Raw genomic sequence first — 24,077 nt, forward strand, 5'->3', positions numbered from 1 at the left:
CAATTATTAAATGTTATTTTAATATATTTTTTCTCATGGTATACATGTTGTTTGTATCTTAAACCGTAATTCTTCAATATCTTATTGTGTAGTTGTAATGTCAGGTTACAACCACGTCGTCTGTGCTGCTCTCCAGTCGCCTGGGTGAAAAGTGGGCGCTTAGCTTTGCCCAATCCTGGCCAGTTGACTCAAAATCTTAATAAAAAAACCAAGTCGCCAACTTCTTCACGCACATTGAGTCTGCCTTCCTGCTCCGCTCGCTGTAATTATTCTTCTCCTGGTCCGCCGTCTCCAAGTCCTCTCCACAGTCCTTCACATCGCTCCTGCTGCTACTGGTGTCTCCCGCCTTCTCTTGTCTTCCCCGTGTTTCCTTCCTCCTCTTACTCTCTCTGACATTCTCCCCACTCATGTCGGCTCTCCCTTCCCAGTCCTCTCTCTCACCACTCACTGCTGTCTTGAGTTATCATCTCCACGTCCATACCACAGCCTGTCACATCCTGGTCCACCACTGTGAGACCGCCTCTAACTACGCCTGCCTCTCGGCCTCCGCCCGGTTGCATCGCGCTCATTCAGACACGCTTCTGCGGCCGTTTGGAATGTTCTTCCGATATTAGGAAGTCACTGGAGCTATGCACTTTTAAATAATCTAGATTAAAAACGAATTTCTTTAGAACTGATTTTTATGTTTAGTTTGTTTTGTTTCCCCCCGCACTTCATCTCAATATGGGTCGAATTAATAGCGTCATACGGGCCTTCCTCTTCAACACAGTCGGAATCTTCCTGTATTTCTGTCGCACGTCATCGCGTCACCCCACATTATAGGCAGCAAATTTGATTATTCGTGTAAGTAGCAGTGGGGGGAAGATGCGACCATGCACACACCCCCAACACGACGTACCGAGCAAATACGGCTAATGATCACAAGGGGACCGCGAGTTGACCAGCGGTAACGCACACCGTGGCGGTGATTAGCTACGTATGTGCCTCGAAGAACCCTTCATCCACTGCTGGATGAAGGCACTTTTGCCCAGAAAGTTTGCGTCGACAACACGCTGCAGGGTCTTTGTCCATGTTCTCGACTCTTGCCTTGCAGGTCTGGACAGGCTGCCCATCACGGCCTCAGACGGCTCAGGCCAGAGGCATTCCACCAACGGGCACAGCAAGCAACTGTGAACTCGGAACCGCGGTGAACTCGGAACCACTCACGGGGCAGCTGCCCCCCCAGGCGCCCCTATCGTTACCTCCGCCTGCCCTGTAGCGGAGCGCGAGAGGCGAGCAAAGTGCGCCGTCGCGGTCGCGCCGCAAGCGCCCGGGATGGGAACGATTCGGCTCGGCGGCACTTTTCTTCGCAGACGGTAAAAGAGCGTTGGTGACGCTGCGGCCCACTGCCTCGATTTTTCCGAAGGTGATGCCGCTCTGAAAACTCGGCAAGGTAACGTTCGCCAAGTGCCGTGGTTTTTAGCGGAGCGGCAGCTGCGTCAACTTCGGGGGCTGCGTCACGCGTGGCACACGTGCACGTTGCATGCGTGTCATACGTGCGTGCTGCATGCATGTCATGCGTGTGTGCTGCGTGCGTGTCACGTGTGCGTGTTAAGCGTACCTGTTACACGTGTGTGCGTGGCGTGCATTGTGTCGCACGTTCTGGAGAGGGTTTTCATCGTCTATGTAGTTGCAGTTTTCAGACTTAAAAAGCTTGACCCTTAACTTCAGAAAAGAAATGTTTACACGTCTTTGCCTTTACGCTAGCGTGAGTCTCAGAAATTAGTCGCGCTCAGAAAGACGAGCGTCCTTTTGTGTGAAAAATTGTCGCCGTCCCTGGTGTGTTTGTGTTTTTTTTATGTTTCCTTTCAAGCGTTCGCACAAGAAATGTGCGCCCGTTAAACTGGTATTGAAACGCGATCAAACAAGTTGTTCACTTTTATAATCCGACGAATCCAGTTCGTGAAGCGGCGGTGTGGACGGACGCGCACGCGCCTTTGCCCGGCGTGGAACAAACACATTCCTGTTTCATTGACTCTGTCAAGGAATTTCAAAATCGGGCAAAAAAAAATCCCTTGGTTGGCCTTTAGGAACCGCGAGCGCCACCGGTTTGCACGAGTCATGGCCCATGCACTCATCTCTGTCAGCAGCCCTGAGCCAGTGCAATTAATACCACGTTCCCACGGCGGATAGGCTTGGGGTGTGAACAGCGTCCAGCCTTTCCACAGGAAAAAACAACCCCCGCCATTGTCGACCGCAAAGGGACGACAATCGGTGGACCACTCACCAGGATTTTGACCTCGTGACCAGGCCCTGACCTACACGTTGCGGGTGCAGAGGCCTGCCACTGCGCCGGCACAGATGATTTTCTTAACACGGCTACGTCTCTACGTGAATCCATCCACGCACTCATTCGGTCATGCATTCGTTTATTAATTCGTAGTCTCGACACATGAGCGGAGTAAAGCAGTGTGTGCTCACAGCACCCGGCAGGTGCCGTGATGCCGGTTGAGCGCACCTGACTGATGCCGGGCTTGCATATACAGTAACCACGTTTCCTGCGTACTGTATACAGTCACCACGTTTCCTGCGTACCGTATACAGTCACCACGTTTCCTGCGTACCGTATACAGTCACCACGTTTCCTGCGTACCGTATACAGTACCCGCGTTCCCAACGTTCACACGTGCGCCGAATTCAGCGCGTGCGCCGCAGCTTTTGCGGACTTATTGATATTGCTTTTTTTTTGCTGTGAAATATATGATCTTAATATATGCAAAAAGCAATATTGAACATTTAAAAGAAAGCCAATTGAGGAATGCACAATTCAGCTCTCAACACCCGATCACGGGCCGTGCCGTTTTACAAACATTGGCGATTTTTATTCAACAGTTCCAACTCGCTCCCAATTTTATGCACGCCCCCAGCCCCCCTCCCTCCCCCATAAAAGGAAACCATAGGACACCCCGGAGGTGGTATATATCCACCCATGGCAATCGAAGGACGCACCACTGCGAGCACAGGTTTCCCTCCTCGCTGTGTGCGGCTGACCTATTTCTACCCAAAATTAGCTCTGCTATGCGTTGTGAATTCACTCTGCATGCGGCAATGCGGTTGCACCTGGAGCACCATTGTGTGTGTGTACTGTACACGCTCATCGACAGGCAGCTGTCCCCTCGTGCGGTTTCGCTTAGCGCTCCCTTGTTTGTTAATGCATCTCCTACCGCCGCTACTGCATAGAGTGAGGGAAACCGGCAGTTGGACACTGCGATGGGCACGCGGGGGGACCCCGAGGAAGCTTCCCCCCACACTGGCGATCGTCGAGCCGGCATTTCTGAGCGGTGTGCCTGCCGCGCAACACCGTGGTTTAGTTTGTCAGCGTTTGTACGAACCGGCCAGTTCTACATTTTTTGTGTTTAAGTTCAGAAATGCGTCTTTGCTGTAGCAGTCGGCGGCTCCCTGCTTGGTCCCCACCCCCACCCCACAGGCCCCCCCCGTAAGCCACCCTCCCACCCCGCCCCTTGCTTCCCCATGCTGTCTGCTTCACTCGGCGCTTTTAAGAAGTGGTTCGTGCCGACGGATGATTCGCGAGTACGCAACGTGCCCCATGCGGCGGCGGTGGTCCATTTCGAAGAATTATTTAAAACGAACGAGTGATTGCCCTTCGTATTTGTTTAATGAAGGGCTGTTTTATTTCATGTTTACCTGAACTGTGGAATTTTATTATTGGAAATCTTTGAAGCTCGGGATTCCTCAAATGCTCGCTCGCGAGGCTCCTCGTTGTGCCACCAGCGTCCTCCATGGCAAGAGGCTGGCGGAGTATTCGGTGGATTCTGAAAGTGTGCACGATTTGTAGCGTGACCTCGTTTAAAGTGCGATGGGGAAGGAAACTCATAATGAGGGGCATGACAGGGCCAGTATTAAACAAACTTTGAATAAATGTTCTCACGTGGCAGAGCGAGTGGGGAGGTGCTGCCCTCTACCGCGAGTGTCGCTTGCAGAAGCGATGTCAGAGGTAGATCCATGATATCCACTTCTGTGGGCCGTTGTGCAACACGAAGGATCGCGCCGCTCCGTGAGTGATCAAAATAGATTATTCATCTCATTACGTGACGCCGATAGCACAAGCAGGATAAAATTAGGGGGAAATCACAAACCAATAACAAGCTTCAAACCATAAAAAAAATGTATATGGGTGGCAGGGTGCCATAGCACAATCGTAACATGAGTGCATCACAGCAAGGGCCTAGGTTCAGTTCTCAACACGGGCACCCTTCTGCGTGGAGTTTGTAGGTTCTCTCCCCCCTGTTCCGCTTGGGACTCCTCCAGGTTCTCCGGTTTATGCTGAAGAATTATTCGCAAATATCTCGAGTGGGATTGCACACACAGCAGCAACAGCATCGGCACCCCCCCCCCCCCCCCGCAGCGACAACTTGATGGGACCCTCCTGACAAAGAGTCTTGAGACTCGGCAAGGCTTCCCTGGGTAAATGAGCTTAATAAACAAATAATAACAACAACAACAGGAAGAAGGTGGCTGAGCCTTTAGTAGGTGGTGGGGGGGGGGGGGCTTAGCCCCCCCCCCCCCCCATCATTCAGGCCCTCCCACTGCTGGGGGCGAGCGGTGGTCCACTGGTGGTGGCATCTTGGGCTTTAAGTGACGATGATGATTGTCCTTGAAAACTGAACCATATCAGTCATGGAGGCTGCTTAACCATACTTCAACATGCTGGCTACTGCTGTTGTTGAGGAACCTTGATATATATGAAATACATATCTGAGACAATAGGGAAAAACCACTCTGTGCATCAGGTGACCAAAATTTATTTCTCACAGAACCGGGACTAATTCTATCGATCTGACGGAGATGGTGAACAAAGTCGAAAGTTGACCAGGAATTAAACTCAAAAACCGTTGAGGTTGTAATCCAAATATAATCTAAACAAAATAACTAAACTAAGTTTTTTTTTACCAGGTAAAGCCCACTGGGCTACCTAGCTGTTTATCAGTAGCGACCTGGCCACAATGATAGCTCAACGAAGTAGCTTATCACGTGGAAATGTATCGCACCCAAATACTCTAAATGTACGTCGATTCTAAATGTGGACGGAAAAACTGGAGAACCCGAATAAAAATCCACGCTCCCACGGGGAGAACATGCAAACTCCAAATATGCAGGCGTGGTCAGGGTCTAACCGACGACCTCCTTCATACCAGGTGAGGTAGTCAACATCTCGCCACCGTGCGAGCGGCACAAGCTTAGCATAAGCTAGGCATTTTAACGTTACCCTGGTGTTGTATTTCTAGTTGCTTTTGTTGTTGTTACGCGATCTTTCTGTTCTGTTGTTCGGCCCCATTGATTTGCTTCTTGGAGTTCTGACGACGGCACTGCCCATCACCTCGCAACGCCCGTCACCTCGCAGCGCCAGCTTTGTGAGTTCGTGTCTGGCCACAGCCGGGTCATAATGCAGCCCCCATCAGACCGGTTTGAACGATTGAGTGAAAACCTCGAAAACAGAGGGGAGGGGGAAGTCATCGTTGGCGTGACTTCATTTCACACGTGTCGCGGTCGCACCAGGCCTACCGGCTCCGCGGACGATATTTACCCGTCACTGCAAGCATCTTAGCGCCACCGACCGAGTACCATTGGGGGAGTGTACAATATTTTCGATCTAATTCCGTGCAAGTGAGTCTCTCCCTGTGCCGCCTTCGTGCCTGATGGTCGTTGGTTGAGATGCAATTGATTCAGAGGATTTTGTGTTGTGCCCCCGGGTAAACTTTCTAACATAACCTGCATTTATCTAGAGTTTAAAGATAGTAACCCATGCTAGCTTCATCTTGGTAGCCCTAATCGGATACTGGTGGGAAATGCTTTCGACGTGACAACACTGTGTTTACAAATGTACGCTGCCGCTGTAACCGATCCGTGTGTACGTGTGTGGTTGCCGCAATAAGTTGTGTGAATGTTCTGTTTGAACCAGAGTAAGGAGAAGGTTCCCCGCCCCTGGTTTCCGAAAGCCGCCATTCGCGCACAAAACCTGAGGATGAGTTGCGCACCTGATAAGGGTGTAATGACTGCAGCGCCGGGCTTGCGGGCGGTAGCGTTGACAGCGTCCATCGGGGCGGAATGGTGCGTTCACGAGTTCTCTCCGCGGGGTTTCTCTGCGCGTTGTTCCGCATGACGTCCGACGTTTTGTTCCTCGTGCTGGGCGACCAGAAGGCGCTGTAGAGTTCCACCACGACAACCCCACTCGGTGTTTGGTTGCCGTCTGCTGAGGCGCGGCTTGACGTTGTCGATGTTTGGATAGCGGAGAGACGGTGGATGGCCTGGGCAGTTGGTGAGTGTTAAGCCAGGATCCACACTCGAGCGATTCGGTTGTACACAACCAAAGTTGCAACGTGTTGCGAGCAGCTGCTTTACCGGTTGCGAGCAGTAAAGGCTGACTCCACTTTAGAGCAACGATCTGCTCGGCAGAGATTGATCACCCGACACATTTGCGCACTGCGATGAGCCGTTTCTCCCGAATGTTAAGTTGCACGGCGATTTCGAATCGAGAGCGAACTTGGTTGCACAACCCATCGCCCCGGTGAGTGGAGCCAGCTTCAGGACCGCAGTTGCTCTGCCCGCTCTGTGTGTGCGCGTACACACGCACGTACTCGCGATGACGCGGAACCTCTGCTACCCCTATCCCCCTTCTGCCCCCTTTCCCGTCGCGGCGAAGGCCTTTATTGTGTAAGCTCGATCAGCAATAACGCGTCGTTGCGTGAACGACGCGGTCTCATGCGTGTGGTGCAAATGCCGCTCGTGGCTGCGCTTGTGTGGGCCGCGCCAGGGACTTCGCGTTCCACTTTGGACACGGCCGTGGTGCGGTCTGGTGACAGCCCGTCGGCCGAAACACTGGTTCCTGACCTTCATGTCTGTTTGTTGAGTGTGCTTGTTTAACTTTTTCCTGCCCTCAAAAACCAAAATGAATAAAAATTGGAAGAACTTTTTGTAAATTCAACGGAACCCATCATTAACGTCAATAATATTTACTTGTGTACCCAAGATTTATTTTTCACGAGGGTCCTATCAAATTGTTGTTTGGCCAGCGCCAGTGACGTTGCATGTATTTTTAGCTTTGGGAGGAAACCTGCACGGAAGAATCCCTGGCAGAACAGGGGAAGATCACGCAAACCCCACACCCGACAGGCGGCGCGAGTCAGTCATCGAAGCCAGGCCGTGCTTTGCGGTGAGACACCGTGCCGTGTGGCAGGAGTCGCCGGTGAAACCGGGAAGTGAACCCCTGCGATGAAAGCTGGAAGCCGCCGAGTGCACTTTGCTGGCTCACAGCTGGTTTCAGCGATCAGCCGGTGACTTATATCATACTTACGTAACAAAGTCCAATAGAGTACCAGCATCGATCACCGTCACCACCGCCACCACCAGCACTACCACGGCACTGGACATTACACGTGAGTGCTCACAGGGTTAGATACCGCACGATCACATGAGAGTTGCCGCCACGTCCGCCGGCGCTCTCCAGGAAAGCTGGGACGAAACTCGTCCACTTGTGAATCGGCTCTCGCACCTGCGCGGGAAATCCCTGGGGTGGTGGTAGTGGTGGCGTTCGCCGACCTCACCTGTTGAAGTGAGAGCACAAATCGGTTCGTGACAGCACTGCCGCGCTGCCAGCGGCGCTGCACAAGCACAAGAAACGAACCCCCCCCAAAGAGGGACAATTACGTAACGGGCGACGTTTCGGACGATGGGCCTTCCATCCTAGCGTAGTAGAGACATCGTGGCGGTGTTAGTGACGGACGAACGTGTTGAGCTTTTGCAGGAGTGAAGGTAGAATCGTCACACCGTCTCTCTCCGACCATCTCACCTCGTTTACTTTGGCTGTGAAGATCACTGCAAGAAGTTGCCACCAGGAGTGGACCTTGAGACCATTGGCCCAACAAGGGCTCGTGGGCACCGCCAGGGGAGACAGATGCTAATAACGATTCTCTCGACGCATTTCAGCTGCACATCGCAACTCTGCGCGATAGCAAGGTCGCCTTCGTAGCTCTAGGTGAGGAAATTGTTGCTTAAAGAACCTACCGTGGTTTTCTTTTATCGAAAGAATATCTGTTTGGGGATCACACCCAATGTGGCATGAAATGAGCACAGACTGGAATAAATAGGAACTGTGTCCTGTGCCTGGTGCACACTGCCCATGTTGATTGTTGCCCATGGTAGACATTGGGGGCCGTCCATAAATGACGTCACGCGATTTTGGACGATTTTTTAACCCCCCCTCGTCACACGGCGTCACAAAAAGTCAGACCCCCCCCCCCCTCAGATATGACGTCACAAAGCTCTGCCCCCCCCCCCAAAAAAAAACATGCTTCAAATCGCTTTAAACTATTGTCATTGTAGTGCGTATTTAATGTGCCGCTGCACTCTGATGTTGTAGGAGAAAACATTTATTAAATAGTCTATTTAATTAAGTAGAACGTGTTTATTTATTTAAAGTTGCGTATTTTGACGTGACGCCACATTTCTCAACGCCCTCCCCCTCGTCACACATCGTCACAAATGTCTGACCCCCCCCAGGTGCGTGACGTCATTTATGGACGGCCCCTTGGTAGCGATTGCCACCCCAGGTGGTGCCGACCAATCCCCTCGACCATTATGAGGTGCAGAGTTGGCCCGACTCCAGCACCGGCATCTCACGTTGAACATCGATTCCCATTGGCCAAGCACCACCTTAAGCCTTGGTCACCGCATGCTTGGCAGGGCTGTGCAACGCGATGGATTGTTGTTGTTTGGTTGTTGTTGTTGTTGGTTGACTTTTCCCCGTGCGAATTTATCACAAACAATTAAAAAATACCCGTGGATTATGATTTATGTTCACGTGTGCTCCGTTTGCGATCGTTGTGTAAACACTGTGACCTTGCTTTGTGTGCTCTTGTTGTCGTGTAAATACTGTTGGTGCATCTGTTGTTATTACAGTTCTATGATTCATTTTACAAGGCCGCTTGTGTTGATTCTCCGCACACGTGCACCTGCACACAACCCTCTGTAGGTCCACTGCTCGATGGTTAAATAGCCCCCCCCACGACCCACACACGCAATGTTGTGGATCAAGGGGGGCAGGGGGGCTTTTTGACCATACTTCATCATGCTAGTTGTGGGAGCATAGAAGTACATTAAAAACAGGTGGGGGCCACTGAGCGGAGCTAATTGGTGAGTGGGCGTGGCTGTGTGAAAGTAGGCGTGGCTATGTGAAAGCAGGCGGAGCTATGTGAAAGTGGGTGTGGCTATGTGAAAGTAGGCGGGACTATGTGAAAGTGGATGTGGCTATGTGAAAGTAGGTGTAACTATGCAAAAGTAGGCGTGGCTATGTGAAAGTGGGCGGAGCTATGTGAAAGTGGGTGTGGCTGCGTGAAAGTAGGCGGGGCTATGTGAAAGTGGGTGTGGCTGCGTGAAAGTAGGCGGGGCTATGTGAAAGTGGGCGTGACTATGTGAAAGTGGGCGTGGCTATGTGAAAGTGGGCGGGGCTATGTGAAAGTAGGCGGGGTTATCCTAAAGTTGGCGGGGCAATGTGAAAGTGGGCGGGGCTATGTTAAAGTGGGCGGGGCTATGTGAAAGTAGGCGGGGCTATGTGAAAGTAGGCGGGGCTATGTGAAAGTAGGCGGGGCTGGCAGGAGGAGAGGGCGGGCCTGACAGGCCTCCATGTAGTCCAGGTTAATAACACTGTAACACAATTTTTGTTCCTGGGTAGTAAGTGTTATTTCGTAATTGGTTATGCCTAAAAAGTATATAATATGGCTGTTATTCCCCACAAACTTTGCTTTTGCAACTACGACAATGAGAAAACGGGCAAATTTGTCTTTTCGTTCACATTAAGTCAGAAAAAAACAATATGAATCAAAATTAACATTTATTTATACTGAAGTAATACAAACATTACTGGAAAAGATTTAGGAGTAGTTTTTCTAGATTTACGATTATACTGTAAATCACTTTCACGAATCAGCCCCCAAATGTTGTCTCCCATCATGTTCTCGTTATGTCCTTGGTAGCGGCGTTCAAAGTCCAGTATATCCTGGTGGAAGCGCTCGCCTTGCTCCTCCGAGTACGCTCCCATGTTCTCCTGGAATTTATCAAGATGAGCATCAAGGATATGGATTTTAAGGGACATCCTACAGCCCATTGTGCCGTAGTTCTTCACCAGTCTCAACCAGCTCCACATAGTTTTTCACCTTGTGATTGCCCAGGAAGCCACAAACCACTGCGACAAAGCTGTTCAAAGCCGCTTTCTCCTTACTAGTGAGCTTCTTGGGGAATTAATTGCACTCCAGGATCTTATTTATCTGTGGTGCGACGAAGACACCGGCTTTGACCTTTGCCTCGGACAGCTTAGGGAAGAAGTCTTGAATGTACTTGAAGGCTGCCGACTCCTTATCTACAGCTCTGACAAATTGTTCCACAAGGCCCAATTTGATGTGCAGTGGTGGCATCAGCACCTTCCGGGGGTCCGCCAGTGGCTCTCACTTGACGTTCCTCCCCACCGAGAACTCGGTCCGCTGTGGCCAGTCCCGCCTGTGATAGTGCGCCTTGGTGTGCCTGCTGTCCCAAAGGCAAAGATAGCAGGGAAACTTGGTAAAACCGCCTTGGAGACCCATCAGGAATGCCACCATTTTGAAGTCTCCGATGACCTCCCAGCCACACTCATCATACTTCAAGGCGTCCAGCAAGGTCTTGATGCTGTTGTAATCCTCTTTGAGGTGCACCGAGTGAGCCAGGGGAAGAGACGGGTACTTGTTACCATTATGGAGCAGCACGGCTTTGAGGCTCCACTCATTCTGGTTACAGGCGATTCTTATAGACTCAAACAGACTGGTCACATTGTAATCACAATCAGAATATTTATTTATACTGCAGGAATCCGAATAGCTATACATCTCTTCTTCACAGATGTCCAGTAGGGGCACGGGGTCAGAACGTTACAACAACAAACGATACAACAAACACGATAGGAGTGCAAAGTGTAGGAAAGGTAAGAAAATGATAAAAAAAAACATAAAAAAAATACTTTCTTATTTTACCAGATAAAGCCCATTGAGCTATTAGCTTATTTTTCAACAGCAACTTGGCCACAAATGATAGCTCAACAAAGTCGCTCATGTGGAAATTTATAGCAGCCAGATAATCTAAATAATTAAAAACGCGTGTTTAAATTATTTAGATTTTTAAAAATGCCGATGTCCAGAATAAACACCTCCTGGCTGTCAAAAAGTCTGGAGGTGATATTACGACAGCTTTCCTTCCCCATAATTGTTGAGATATTCGGTCTGAAAATCAATCGTCGTTGAGCAATCGGTTGCAGATACGTCCACATGTACGCAGTTCAGTTGCATGCAACCAAGTTGATTGCTCAGACGTGGGTTCTGCGTAAGTTTCTGTGTGCGGTGTGCGAAGGCCTGAAGTGGCCCCAAGGTTCTGATCGTGTTTTCAGTTTGAAGCAAGCAAAACAAACTAAGCCTCATCAACAAAGTATCCACTCTACATCAGCGCCTACTTTCAAATACATGTTTTTAATGTTTTCATAAAAATACAAATCTTAACCATCTTGTATTTGTATCGCGACAAGACAGATACAACGTGTACTCTCACAGTAAACAGTCGATCGTCACAATGTGTCGTCAGGGAATGGGCCGTGGAAGAGGTCCTTACGGAACTACTTGTGATGGAGGTGATGATGCACACTTAGCACGCAATGGTGGATAGATCACGGCTGACGATGACGATGACGACGGTGGCCCTAGTACTCTTCGCACTCTTCTCCGTCCCCGTCGGCGTAGTCGACGCCCACCTCCTCGTAGTCCTTCTCCAGTGCAGCCATGTCCTCGCGCGCCTCCGCGAACTCCCCCTCCTCCATGCCCTCGCCCACGTACCAGTGCACGAAGGCGCGCTTGGCGTACATGAGGTCGAACTTGTGGTCGAGCCGGGCCCAGGCCTCGGCGATGGCCGTGGTGTTGCTCAGCATGCACACGGCGCGCTGCACCTTGGCCAGGTCGCCGCCCGGCACCGTGGTGGGCGGCTGGTAGTTGATGCCAACCTGCGTTGGCACGGCGTGCCGGGGGGGGGGGGTGACAGGTGGACGGCGCAGTGGTTTGAGCGCTGCGCGATGAACCCAGCGAGTAGCCAATCGGAGGAGGACCAAGCAGCATCTTGTCCGGCTGTGCGATCCACACGGCAATGGGGACTGCACTGCTGCCTCTCAGAGACCCCTTCCTTCACGCACTGATAACCCCGTGGCGAGCGGCCAAGTCGCTCCGCAGTCGGGATGTTGCGTCGGCGGTAACCGCGAGACAAAAATAACATCGGTTATCGGATTGCCACACACGTAGAGATGTCTAAAGCAATAAACACAACCGTTTAGTATGCGTGTATGTTGAACTTCTTTTGCACCGTACGTAGCCAATCGTAATAATCGGAGGTGCGGGGGAAGGACCACAAACGGTTCTAAAGAAATGGGGTTTCAGCTACAAAGTTTGTAGCCGAGAAATGAAAGGACGCTGCCACCACAGCGGTGACGTGACGGCCAGCGACGCGCCACGGGACGACGGTGGCAAGTTTCACTCCGAGCATCCATCAGTGGCCGGTTCCCCCCGACTTTCGATAACTGGCAACCGACCGGCACAGCGAAGTCACCCAGCCACAACCACGCCCGGGGCGGCGGCGGTACCTTGAAGCCGGTGGGGCACCAGTCGACGAACTGGATGGTGCGGCGCGTCTTGATGGCGGCGATGGCGGCGTTGACGTCCTTGGGCACGATGTCGCCGCGGTAGAGCACGCAGCACGCCATGTACTTGCCGTGGCGGGGGTCGCACTTCACCATCTGGTTGGCCGGCTCGAAGCAGGCGTTGGTGATCTCGGCGACGGACAGCTGCTCGTGGTAGGCCTTCTCGGCCGAGATGACGGGCGCGTAGGTGACCAGCGGGAAGTGGATGCGCGGGTAGGGCACCAAGTTGGTCTGGAACTCGTTGAGGTCGACGTTGAGGGCGCCGTCGAAGCGCAGCGAGGCGGTGATGGACGACACGATCTGGCCGATGAGGCGGTTGAGGTTGGTGTAGGAGGGCCGCTCGATGTCCAGGTTGCGGCGGCAGATGTCGTAGATGGCCTCGTTGTCCACCATGAAGGAGCAGTCCGAGTGCTCCAGCGTGGTGTGGGTGGTGAGGATGGAGTTGTAGGGCTCTACCACGGCGGTGGACACCTGCGGCGCCGGGTAGACGGAGAATTCCAGCTTGGACTTCTTGCCGTAGTCGACGGAGAGGCGCTCCATGAGCAGCGAGGTGAAGCCCGAACCCGTGCCGCCGCCGAAGCTGTGGAAGATCAGGAAGCCCTGCAGCCCCGAGCAGTTGTCGGCCTGCGAGGAGGACGCACATGCAACGGGTGACGTCATCGTCGTCATCGGTCAGGTTCTAGCCACTGCCGGATGGAGGCCACCTGCCCCCCCCCCGAGCCCCCACCGTCATCGCTCACGGTCACGCGACACCACGATCCGTCGAGCACCGGCGCACGAGCCGATCTCGTCGCTCCGTCTCCGCGCTCCGTGTTCCCTCCTTAGTCTGTGGCTGCCTCTCTCTGTTGTTTGTCTCGACTGGCGGACGCCGCCCCCTCCCTTCTAGCCCTGAGGAGGCCCGGCGCTGGCGATCTTTGCCAGCGGTAAACGGTGACAGCACCAAGATTCTGTCGACATACACAAATGTAGCGGCACAATTCTGGACAAATGTGATCGCTGCTCTCGGCACCGAGATGGAAACTTCCAATCTTAGACGGGGCTCGTGCTCTGTAGACACCCATCTGCTGCTGCTGCTGGCGATTCTGATGCTCGTGCCGGTGCTGATGCTGGCATTGACGCCGATTCTAAAGCCTCCGCTGGTGCTAACATTGTAGCCCACGACGGTGCCAGCGCTGGCACCGTCGGTGACGCCGACGCTGGCTACGACACCGCCACGGACACGGACCATGCAACGGGTGCTGTGCGGTGGCACGCGGTATGTGGCACGTAGAAGTCGGCACGTGGTAGGTGCGTGATAGGTGGCACGTGGTAGGTGGCACGCGGCAGGCGGTGCACGGTGCGTGGTAGACACCAGCTTGCGGATGCGGTCGAGCACCGGCTCCACGATCTCCTTGCCCACAGTGTAGTGGCCGCGCGCGTAGTTGTTGGCCGCGTCCTCCTTGGCCGTGATCAGCTGCTCGGGGTGGAAGAGCTGGCGGTACGCGCCCGTGCGGATCTCGCCTGGGCGGGCACACGGGCGGGGGGCAACGCGCACACGGAGTGGCCGCGGCCAGCAGAACATCTTGTGAGCGGCCAGATGATTGTCTTGCGACGAGTGCAAAGCTGCATCCACGTGACCTGTGCCTGTCTCTTGGAGGGCATGCGCTGTCTAAACAATGCGAGGGTTTGTGGGGGGCGATCGCCCACTTTACCCCCCCCCCTCTGGCCATCATAAATGATAGCTCAACGAAGTGGCTCATCATCATCATAATAATGCGGAAATTTATAGCAGCCAAATACTCTCAACGTGTGATGTTGATTATAAATGGTGAGGGAAAAGCTGGAGGATCCTGAGAAAAATCCACGCAACTACGAGGAGAGAGACACGCAGACTCCAAATATAGAGCAGGCGTAGTCAGGGTCAGGATCGAACCCACGAGCTCCCGTAGACCAGGGGAGGTAGTTAACATCTCCGAGCTACCGTGATGATGAGGGAGAGAGAGAAACGCAAAATCGAAATATACAACAGGCATCGTCAGGGTCGGGATTAAACCCCACGACCTCCTGCACACCAGGCGAGGTAGTTAACATCTCGCCCCTATGGCGCTCTGCACTCGATGCAGCAGAAGCGGGAAGCAGGGCTTCCTCCTGCGGTTGCAGTCCGCCCCAGATGCTTCCTCCTCGAATCTCGCTCTCGCAATCTCCATGCAAATACCAACTCCTCCTGCCCACTCCGCAATTTAATAATACCGTACCGATGACGGACGGCTCGAGGTCGACGAAGATGGCGCGGGGCACGCGTTTGCCGGAGTCGGTCTCGCCGAAGAAGGTGGACGAGGAGTCGTCCTTGGAGACGGGGGCCGTGGCGTCGAGCGGCCGCCCGTCGGGCCCGATGCCGTGCTCCAGGCAGTAGAGCTCCCAGCAGGCGTTGCCCATCTGCACCCCGGCCTGGCCGATGTGCACGGAGATGCACTCGCGCTGCGCTCGGGGCACGGTGGGTTGGGGGGGGAGAGACGTGGGGTGAGACGTGGAGAGAGATGTGAGGTGTGGGGTGAGACGTGGGGTGAGACGTGGGGTGAGGAGAGTCGTGGGGTGAGACGTGGAGAGAGATGTGAGGTGTGGGGTGAGACGTGGGGTGAGACGTGGGGTGAGAGGTGAGGAGAATCGTGGGGTGAGACGTGGAGAGAGATGTGAGGTGTGGGGTGAGACGTGGGGTGAGAGGTGAGGAGAGTCGTGGGGTGAGAGGTAGGGTGAGGTGTGGGGTGAGACGTGGGGGGAGGTGTGGGGAGAAACGCTGGGTGAGATGTGGGTGAGGTGTGGGGTGAGGTGTGGGGCGAGGCGCTGGGTGAGATGCAGCAGTACAGCCAACACTGGGGGGCAGTGAACCCGAAGTATGGGGTATTAACACCGCACCACAAGAACCCCAACGTTGCCTTAATCTGGCTCGCTGAGCCATGGGCATGAGGACTGAACCCCACGCACGCTAAAGGTCGCCTCGTCTGGCCAGACGAGTTTTGATCATTGCCGCTGCCCCGTGAGCTTCCTCCAGGTGCCTCCGTCTGGCTCCACGAGCACAGTCACTGGGGCCGCATTGCCCCCTGCGCCTTGTGATGTCGCAACCCGCTGTGCGCCACCGACTCTGCAGATGCTGAAACGCAGATTGCTGACCCACCCCGACCGACTGGACGGCTGTGAACAAAGGGCTTCATAGCTCATCGGATTTCTCCTGCTGCAGTCTATACCAAGAGTCGGATTCTGATTTGCGTGGCGTCAAAAGGCCGTGGCTGCCACTCGCACGGCCTGGGTCGGAAGGTGCTCCTCATCCAGCAGTGCATTCGACCAAAACTAGGGCTGGGCGTGCAAAGACAACAAAGGCGAAGATCTCCCGTATAGCCTGTAACAGACTGTTGGGGCAAGTGCTGTAAGCGAGTAGCGTCTATGAAGGCCGGCACTGTGGCACACGAGGGGTGGGTGGCCAGCAACCACGCCCGGCTGCCTTTGTCTCCCCAGTGGCGATGTTTACCACACACCACACTAGCTACTCATTTGAGGCTGAGACGACCTAGGGGAGGCCCAGGACCGGTTTAGGTAATCGTCACCGGGTGTTGGCCGTAATCGGGAATCGAACTCGGGTGGCCGGGTTCGTAGCGCGACGTGCGCGCACACTCACCGAAACCTCTGAAACAAATCATTGTTAATCGAACAATGGATTCACCACAGGGTAGCGTACGGACGAACCCTGATTAATAATACAAACTGATGCTGATTGATTATTGTTAATGAATTATTAATTAGTGTGAGCGAGCGCTCTCCGGGGCGTGTGGCGCTGTGGCCAGAGCACTCTCCTCATAACTGGACGGTCATCAATTGAGCTCACATATCCATCCTCCCCTCCATATTCCCTCTGCAGTAAATAATATCAGCACTGTGTCCACTCAGTGCGGTCATCTGATGCCGGCACTGAGGTCCCGGCCATAGGAATGTGGAATTCCATCACTGGCTCAGGGACCACAACCCGAGACGAGCACAGTCCCGACCCAAGCTTGTTGGAGAAGGCAGTCGGCTTTGACTTTCATGTGCTGTGCAGCAGGTCCCTTACCCGAAACGTCGCCCATTATTTATTTACAGGACACAGCATAATTATTGACGCGTACTGCCAACTCTGCCACAGCAGCAGCAGCAGCAGCCTCATCGCCATCGCCACACAATGTGACTTATAGTTGCATTCTGATACAAAAAAGATCTGGATAACTCATAATAAACCTTGTATGTACAGGTACCTTGAACTTCTTTCGCACCGTACGTTGCCAACCGCGCTAATCGGAGGTGCGGGGAAGGACAACAAACTAAACACAAAAAATCAGTTCTAAAGAAACGAGTTTGTCAATCTGAACGTTGATTTAAAAGTGCATCACAGCTCCAATGGCTTCCTAATAGCGGGAGGGAAGAGCGTTCCAGACGGCCGCGGAAGCGCGCCCGAGATCGCCGCGCGTCTGAGATGCGGTGACCGCCGCCTTTGTCCGATGGCGAGTGGCCGAAAGCCGCTGCTGCTGCTGCTGCCGCTGCTGCTGCGAGGATGACGACCGGGTGAGTTTGCGTGACGATGGATTATAGCTCCTTGACGAGATGAGCAGCGAGCCCTTTCTCAATCCACTGCTGGATGAAGGCCTCCCCCACACCGCGTTGACCAGGACCGGTTCAAATACGACTCACCACTGATGTTAGCCGTGGCCGGGAATCGAACTCATGTGACCGCATTCGTAGCGCAATGCGCTAACAACCACTACCACCACCACCACCACCACACGTGTAACCTCAACAGACCGTAGGGGCAAGTGCTGTTAGCGCCCGGCACCTATGAAGGCCGGCACGGCACACGAGGGGGCGGGTGGATAACACCAAGTTCGGCCGCCTTTGTCTCCCCGGTGCTGATGTTTACGACACACCGCGCCGGGTACACATTTAAGGCTGAGTCAACCTAGCGGAGGGCGCCAGGACCGGTTCATATATCCGCCACTTATGTATGTATTCGCCGTGAGCGGGAATGCATTGAGCCTGCCAGACGAACACCACCTCCCCAAATCGCATGGACGGTGATCTGCGATGCCACGCAGCCTGACAATTATAACACGCCACTGTAATTAAAACAACAATGCCCTCCTTAGTTCAGCTCATAGTCTCAAGACTCTTGTCAAGAGGTTGCTGCTACGCGAGAATCAGAATCTGTCTTTTACTCGAGGAAGAATCCGATGAGCGATCAAGCTCTTTTCACAGATGTCCTGTACGCTGCGCTGCACATGCGGCTCACCATGTCGGCGGCTGTTGTTGTTGTCGAGAACCCGCGAGGTAGAGGCGGACGATTCCTGGACGTTCACAGGGCGAGCAGCAGACGGAGCGAGCCGGGGAGTTTCACTGCATGACCCTCACTGCGTGACCGTCTGAAGAGATCGAGGTGGATCAGGGCCGGGAGTGGCTCGGTGCTGACCGTTTTATACCGCGAGTCGCGCACTGCACGGCCACTCCGTGGACTCAGGGTGGGGGCTTAGGGTGGGGACTCAGGGTGGGGGCTCAGGGTGGGGACTCAGGGTGGGGGCTCAGGGTGGGGACTCAGGGTGGGGGCTCATGGGTGGGGACTCAGGGTGGGGGCTCACGACTCGCGAGGGGCGGAGACGCGGGCGGGGGGGGAGTACCAAGAGCCACAGCCCACGCATTTACACAAAGACAAATATCCCCCGTATAGCCTGTGACAGACTTTGGCAGACTTTGGCAGACTTTTGGGGCAAGTGCTGTTGGAGCAAGTGCTGTTGGGGCAAGTGCTGTTGGGGCAAGTGCTGCTGGGGCAGGTGCTTTGGGGGCAAGTGCTGTTGGTGAGCGGCACCTATGAAGGCCGTCACAGCACACGCGGGGGTTGGGTGGCCAGCACCACGCCCGGTCGCTTTTGTCTCCCCAGTGGCGATGTCTACACAATGCACCAGGTACTCATTGAGGCTGAGACAACCTAGGGGAGGCCCAGGACCGATTGAGATAATCGTCACTGGTGTTGGCCGTGAGCGGGAATCGAACTCGGGTTGCCGGGTTGGTAGCGCAGCGCGCCGCGAGCCGCTGCTGCGCTACCGCCCCCCACACCACGCACGAGGAAGCAGCGGCCTGAACCGTCGCGACATCTCCGGCCATCCTCGCAGCAGCAGCCGCTTTTGGCTGCGAACCATCGAACAAAGGCGGTGGTCACCGCGTCGCGCGCTTTCAGACGCGCTTCTGCGGCCGTCTGGAATGCTCTTCCTTCCCATATTAGGAAGCTACTGCAGCTTCGCACTTTTAAATCATCGTCTAGGTTGACAAACGCATTTCTGTACAACTGCTTTTTGTGTTTAGTTTGTTGTCCTTCCCCACCCGCACCTCCGAGTAGCGCGGTTGGCTCCGTACGGTGCGAAATACGTTCAACGCTCGCACGCACACGACACACACACACGTGGCGCGCCCGCTAGGAGATGGAGCGGCTGATTGGCGAAGCGCCGCAGCACGGATGGAGCACTGCGATTAGAGCGGCCCACGACGACCAACGCCGCTTATCTCCCAGAGCAGAGCTTCGTGAACCCCGCTCCTCTCGCGGCGAGCGGTGGCGCAGTGGTGAGCGCACCACGCGACGCGTCCGGCAATCCGAGTTGTAGCGCCACCCTGGGGAGAAAGCACGTCACGTGCCACAGCACATTAGGCCGTCAATGTATCATGATGATGATGATGATCCTTATCTTTCGTTAGATAATTGTAACGAGATGATTTGGCGTTATACATCGCAGCGCCGTCGTTCGTGCAGATTGCATCTCTCACAGTCGCTGAGGGGCCCCACAACTGTTGGTAGCGAACGCTACCAGGAAGCTAACGCTAGAAGGTAGCTAACACTAAAAGGTAGCTAACGCTACCAGGCAGCTAACACTAAAAGGTAGCTAACGCTACCAGGCAGCTAACACTAAAAGGTAGCTAACGCTACCAGGCAGCTAACGCTAGAAGGTAGCTAACACTAAAAGGTATCTAACGCTACCAGGCAGCTAACACTAAAAGGTAGCTAACGCTACCAGGCAGCTAACGCTAGAAGGTAGCTAACGCTACCACGAGGCTAATACTAGAAAGTAGCTAACGCTAGAAGGTAGCTAACGCTACCAGGTAGCGAACACTACCAACAATTACCCAAGCTCTGCGGTCCTCTATATATTCTGCTGTTTTCAGGGAATTCGTGAGTGTTTTTACGAATGTGGGCGGAAAACCAGAGCACTGGTAAAAAAACAAAACACGCGTGCGAGGGTGCAACACTTTATCCAACACAGAAGGGACAGATATAAATTAGCCCACACTCTGTCGTATGTTGAGCTTCTTTCGCACCGTACGTAGCCAACCGCGCTAATCCGAGGTGCGGGTGAAGAACAACAACACGCGACACGCTTAAAAGCAGTTGTAAAGAAATGAGTATTCCATCTAGAATAATTTCTAGATTATTTAAAAGCGCATCGTCTTCAGTGGCTTCCTAATATCGGAAGAGCATTCCAGACGGCCGCAGCAGAAGCGCATCTGAAAGGCGTCCTTGTGGGATGGCGACGCCGCTGCTGTGGCGGCCTCCACCCGGCGAGTCGCGGTGCGGCTCCCCATCGACGTCCACGGGGCTGGGGAGGTTCGCAACATTCGTGAGAGATGCAACTTGTACGGAGGACGACGAGGAGGAGGAGGCGACTACTCTAGACCAGCGTTCTTCACTCGATTTTAGAGGAGGGGGGGGGCACTGATGACGATAGGACATGGGCAGTAAGAGGAGGGCCGCAACACATTTGCAACCATTGTTGGGTTTGACAGCAGCACGATGATGATGATGGTGGTGTTGTGATGATGATGGTGGTGTTGTGATGATGATGGTGTTGTGATGATGATGGTGGTGTTGTGATGATGATGGTGTTGTGATGATGATGGTGGTGTTGTGATGATGATGATGGTGTTGTGATGATGATGGGGGTGTTGTGATGATGATGGGGGTGTTGTGATGATGATGGGGGTGTTGTGATGATGATGGGGGTGTTGTGATGATGATGGGGGTGTTGTGATGATGATGGAGGTGTTGTGATGATGATGGTGGTGTTGTGATGATGATGATGGGGATGTTGTGATGATGATGATGATGATGGGGGTGTTGTGATGGGTGGTGTTGTGATGATGATGGTGGTGTTGTGATGATGATGATGGTGTTGTGATGATGATGATGGGGGTGTTGTGATGATGATGATGGGAGTGTTGTGATGATGATAAGGGGGGGGGGGGGGGTGTTGTGATGATGATGGGAGGTGTTGTCACGCGGTGTGTGGTTGTCCGGGCCGCACTGAAGGCCACAGGGGCCGCCAGTAGCCCGCAGGCCCTGCAGCGAGGGACACGGCTCGACATTTGATAAAAACTAAACATTATTTGATACATTTTCATGTTGCAGAGTGCCATTCACTTTCGGTTCGTGTTTTAATTTCCACCAATTGCAATGACACTGCAATTGCACACATTCTCGAAATGATTTTATTTTTTTACCAAACAATTACAGTAATGCCCTCAACTATTTTCTCAGAAAAGCCTCTTCTTTGAGTCTCAAGACTGCTTTCAGGAGGGTTCTGCCTGCCAAGATTTCACAGCTTGACCGCGATGATCAATCAGCCTGCTGCTGCTGCTGCTACTACGTGGTCTCACAATATCAATGGTTTGCGAGTATTTTTGTGGTTTTTTTCTAATTTGTCAACATTTTTGGGTAAATAAATGATATAAGCAATAATAAAATGTACTTTATTCGTCAAGGCTTGCCTAAAATAAATGACATTTGTTTCGCGTTGCCTGAATTCTCTCCAACACTGACGTGGACGTGATGGAAGCAGCAGCAGTATCAGTCTGGTTCAGGAGCTATCGGTGCCCCGGTGTGGAGGTCTTCTGCTGCTGCTGCTGCCACGACTCGATGGCTTCAGGCCAGAGTGGTTTATTATCTCGGTCCACGGTTTGGGCTGCGTGGCCACAGTCTTCATCGCGTCTCTGCGGACCTCTGCGTCTCTCTCTCTCTCGAGCTGCTGCTGCTGCTGTCTCTTGCGTCTGTCTCAGGAGCGAGACGGCCTCAGTGTGGAGGCCTCCCGCTGCTGCTGCTGCTGGCACGACGGGAGGGCTTCAGCAGAGACAGAGGCAGAGTTCGTGTCGTGTCGCCCTTCCTCCTCCTCCAGACCACAACGGGTTCACTGTGCGGTCCATGGCTTGGGGTGCATCCACAGCCGCACCGCTGTGGCGATGTCTTTAGTGTATCTCTGTGGGTCTCTGTGTATCTCTGTAGGTCTCTGTGCATCTCACTGGGTCTCTGTGTATCTCACTGGGTCTCTATGTATGTCTCTGAGTCTCTGTGTATCTCACTGGGTCTCTATGTATCTCTGTGGGTCTCTGTGTATATTTGTAGGTCTCTGTGCATCTCACTGGGTCTCTGTGTATCTCACTGGGTCTCTATGTATCTCTGTGGGTCTCTGTGTATCTCTGTGGGTCTCTGTGTATCTATGTGGGTCTCTGTGTATCTCTGTGGGTGTCTGTGTATCTCTGTGGGTCTCTGTGTATCTCTGTGGGTCTCTGTGTATATCTGTAGGTCTCTGTGCATCTCACTGGGTCTCTGTGTATCTCACTGGGTCTCTATGTATGTCTCTGAGTCTCTGTGTATCTCACTGGGTCTCTATGTATCTCTGTGGGTTTACTGTGCGGTCCATGGCTTGGGTTGCAAGCCCACGATTGCACGACTGTGGCTCGTCTTCAATGTATCTCTGTGGGTCTCAATGTATCTCTGTGGGTCTCTATGTATCTCTGTGGGTCTCTGTGTATCTCTGTGGGTCTCTGTGATTCTCTGTGGGTCTCTGTGTATCTATGTGGGTCTCTGTGTATCTCTGTGGGTCTGTATGTGCTTCTATGGATTTACTATGTGTGGTCCATCGTTTGAATTGCAAAACCACAGTGGCACCGCTGTGGCTGTCTTCAATATTCAATTTACGAGATAAGTTCCGCAGCATGCGCCCGGTGGTGATGATGATGATGATGTGCAGATGCAGCTGATGGTGATTCCACCGGAGTCTTCAAGGAGGAATGTCAAACACAGGAGGTGTTGCGATGATCTGTGGGTCTCGAAGGAGGAGGAGTTTACTCTTCTGTGCGTCCGCGTTGTTCCACTCTGTTCACACAGCAGCAGCGTCCCTCCGGGTCTGGGTGAGATTCCAGGATGGGTGACAGCAGCAGCAACGCGATGCCAGAAGCGGTGGGAGGATCACGAGGTGACATTGTCGAGCTCTCGCTTGGTGATCGTGGTGGTGGTTGGCAAGAGCACGGGGTGAGATCCGTTGCAGTTTGCTGCCCGTGTTTGGTCGCAGAGTTGGCAGTGACTTTGGCGGTGACTGCCGTGGTGCCGCCTCGCGCGGCGTGGGCGTGCGGCCGTTATCGCCGCCACCACCACCACCACCTGGTCGCCAGTGGTGGCACCGCTAAGATAAACGTCCCCCGTGTAGCCTTATCAGACTGTAGGGGCAAGTGCTGTTCGCGGGTAGCGCCTATGAAGGCCCGGAACGGCACACGAGGGAGTGGGTGGCCAACTCCACGCCCGGCCGTCTTTGTCTCCCCAGTGGCGATGTTTACGTACCGCACCAGGTACTCATTTGAGGTTGAGTCGACCTAGGGGAGGCACAGGATCGTTTCCCGTAATCGTCAACTGGCGTTGGCCGTGAGCGGGAATCGAACTCGGGTGTCCGGGCTGCGTGGCGCTCTGACCACAACCTCCTGGCCGCGCTCGCGGCGTTTATCGGAGTCGCGCAGCTCGGCGTGCTAAACCTGCACTCCGCTCCTAGTCACGTGGTCACCGCCAGCAGATCCGGAGCAAAGGCAAAGCTGCAGCCCTGCGATTACCTGCGCACGGGGTGAGCCCAGAGACGGAGCTAAAAGCGTGTTGGCGAGGTGCTAAAATCGCTGCTGCTGCTGCTGCTGCCGCTGCTGCTGTTGTTGTGGCACCGCCAACACACAACTTGAGCCACCAACTTCGTCACTCGCCTGATGTCTTATCGGCGAAGAACGCCGCTCCAAAGCTTTCAGCAAAGCAACCTTTTGGGGTTTTTTTGTACCGGTGGCACTGTAGCGATGGGAAGAGGAGTCGAGTCAAGGATGTTGATGATGCATGGGGAAGAAGAAGCAGAAGCAGAAATAAAGAAACGAGAAAAGAGGGGTCGGTGACATGCGGCTCCGGTGCTGCGTGCGGCGGCTCTTGAAGGACTGCTCGGCCACGATGTTGATGAAGGACCACCTCGCACTCAGCACCACAGCG

General features: G+C 53.7%; 2 protein-coding genes across 6 annotated transcripts in view; one reads left to right on the forward strand and one right to left on the reverse strand.

Annotated features, from left to right (window-relative positions):
- Positions 1–8,975, forward strand: part of LOC144736681 (protein LMBR1L-like) — a 45,043-nt gene extending 36,068 nt beyond the window's left edge. For all 5 annotated transcript variants that reach the window (XM_078619274.1, XM_078619275.1, XM_078619276.1 and 2 more), the window contains one exon: positions 1,094–8,975. In XM_078619274.1, coding sequence (XP_078475400.1) covers positions 1,094–1,173 — 80 coding nt within the window. In that variant the 3' untranslated portion in view covers positions 1,174–8,975. The remainder of the gene's footprint in view (positions 1–1,093) is intronic.
- Positions 8,976–10,860: 1,885 nt separating this feature from the next.
- LOC144736682 (tubulin alpha-1 chain-like) lies at positions 10,861–18,266 on the reverse strand. Its single transcript, XM_078619280.1, has 5 exons — positions 18,042–18,266; positions 14,989–15,211; positions 14,106–14,254; positions 12,698–13,378; positions 10,861–12,067 (listed from the first exon to the last, which is right to left on the reverse strand). Exons 1-5 carry the CDS (start codon positions 18,042–18,044, stop codon positions 11,771–11,773), a joined length of 1,353 nt encoding a protein of 450 aa, XP_078475406.1. The 5' UTR covers positions 18,045–18,266; the 3' UTR covers positions 10,861–11,770.
- Positions 18,267–24,077: the final 5,811 nt, after the last annotated feature.

This window comes from Lampetra planeri, chromosome 62, assembly GCF_965212315.1.
Source record: "Lampetra planeri chromosome 62, kcLamPlan1.2.h2, whole genome shotgun sequence".
Lineage (NCBI taxonomy): Eukaryota > Metazoa > Chordata > Hyperoartia > Petromyzontiformes > Petromyzontidae > Lampetra > Lampetra planeri.

Bases quoted from the DNA above. Each gene is read 5' to 3' on its own strand.
- LOC144736682 (XM_078619280.1), bottom strand. The intron at 13,379-14,105 runs GTGTCTACCACG...TCCTCCTCGCAG, and splicing joins TCGACCGCATCCGCAAGCTG to GCCGACAACTGCTCGGGGCT. The intron at 12,068-12,697 runs GTACCGCCGCCG...GTGCCAACGCAG, and splicing joins GGTGCCCCACCGGCTTCAAG to GTTGGCATCAACTACCAGCC.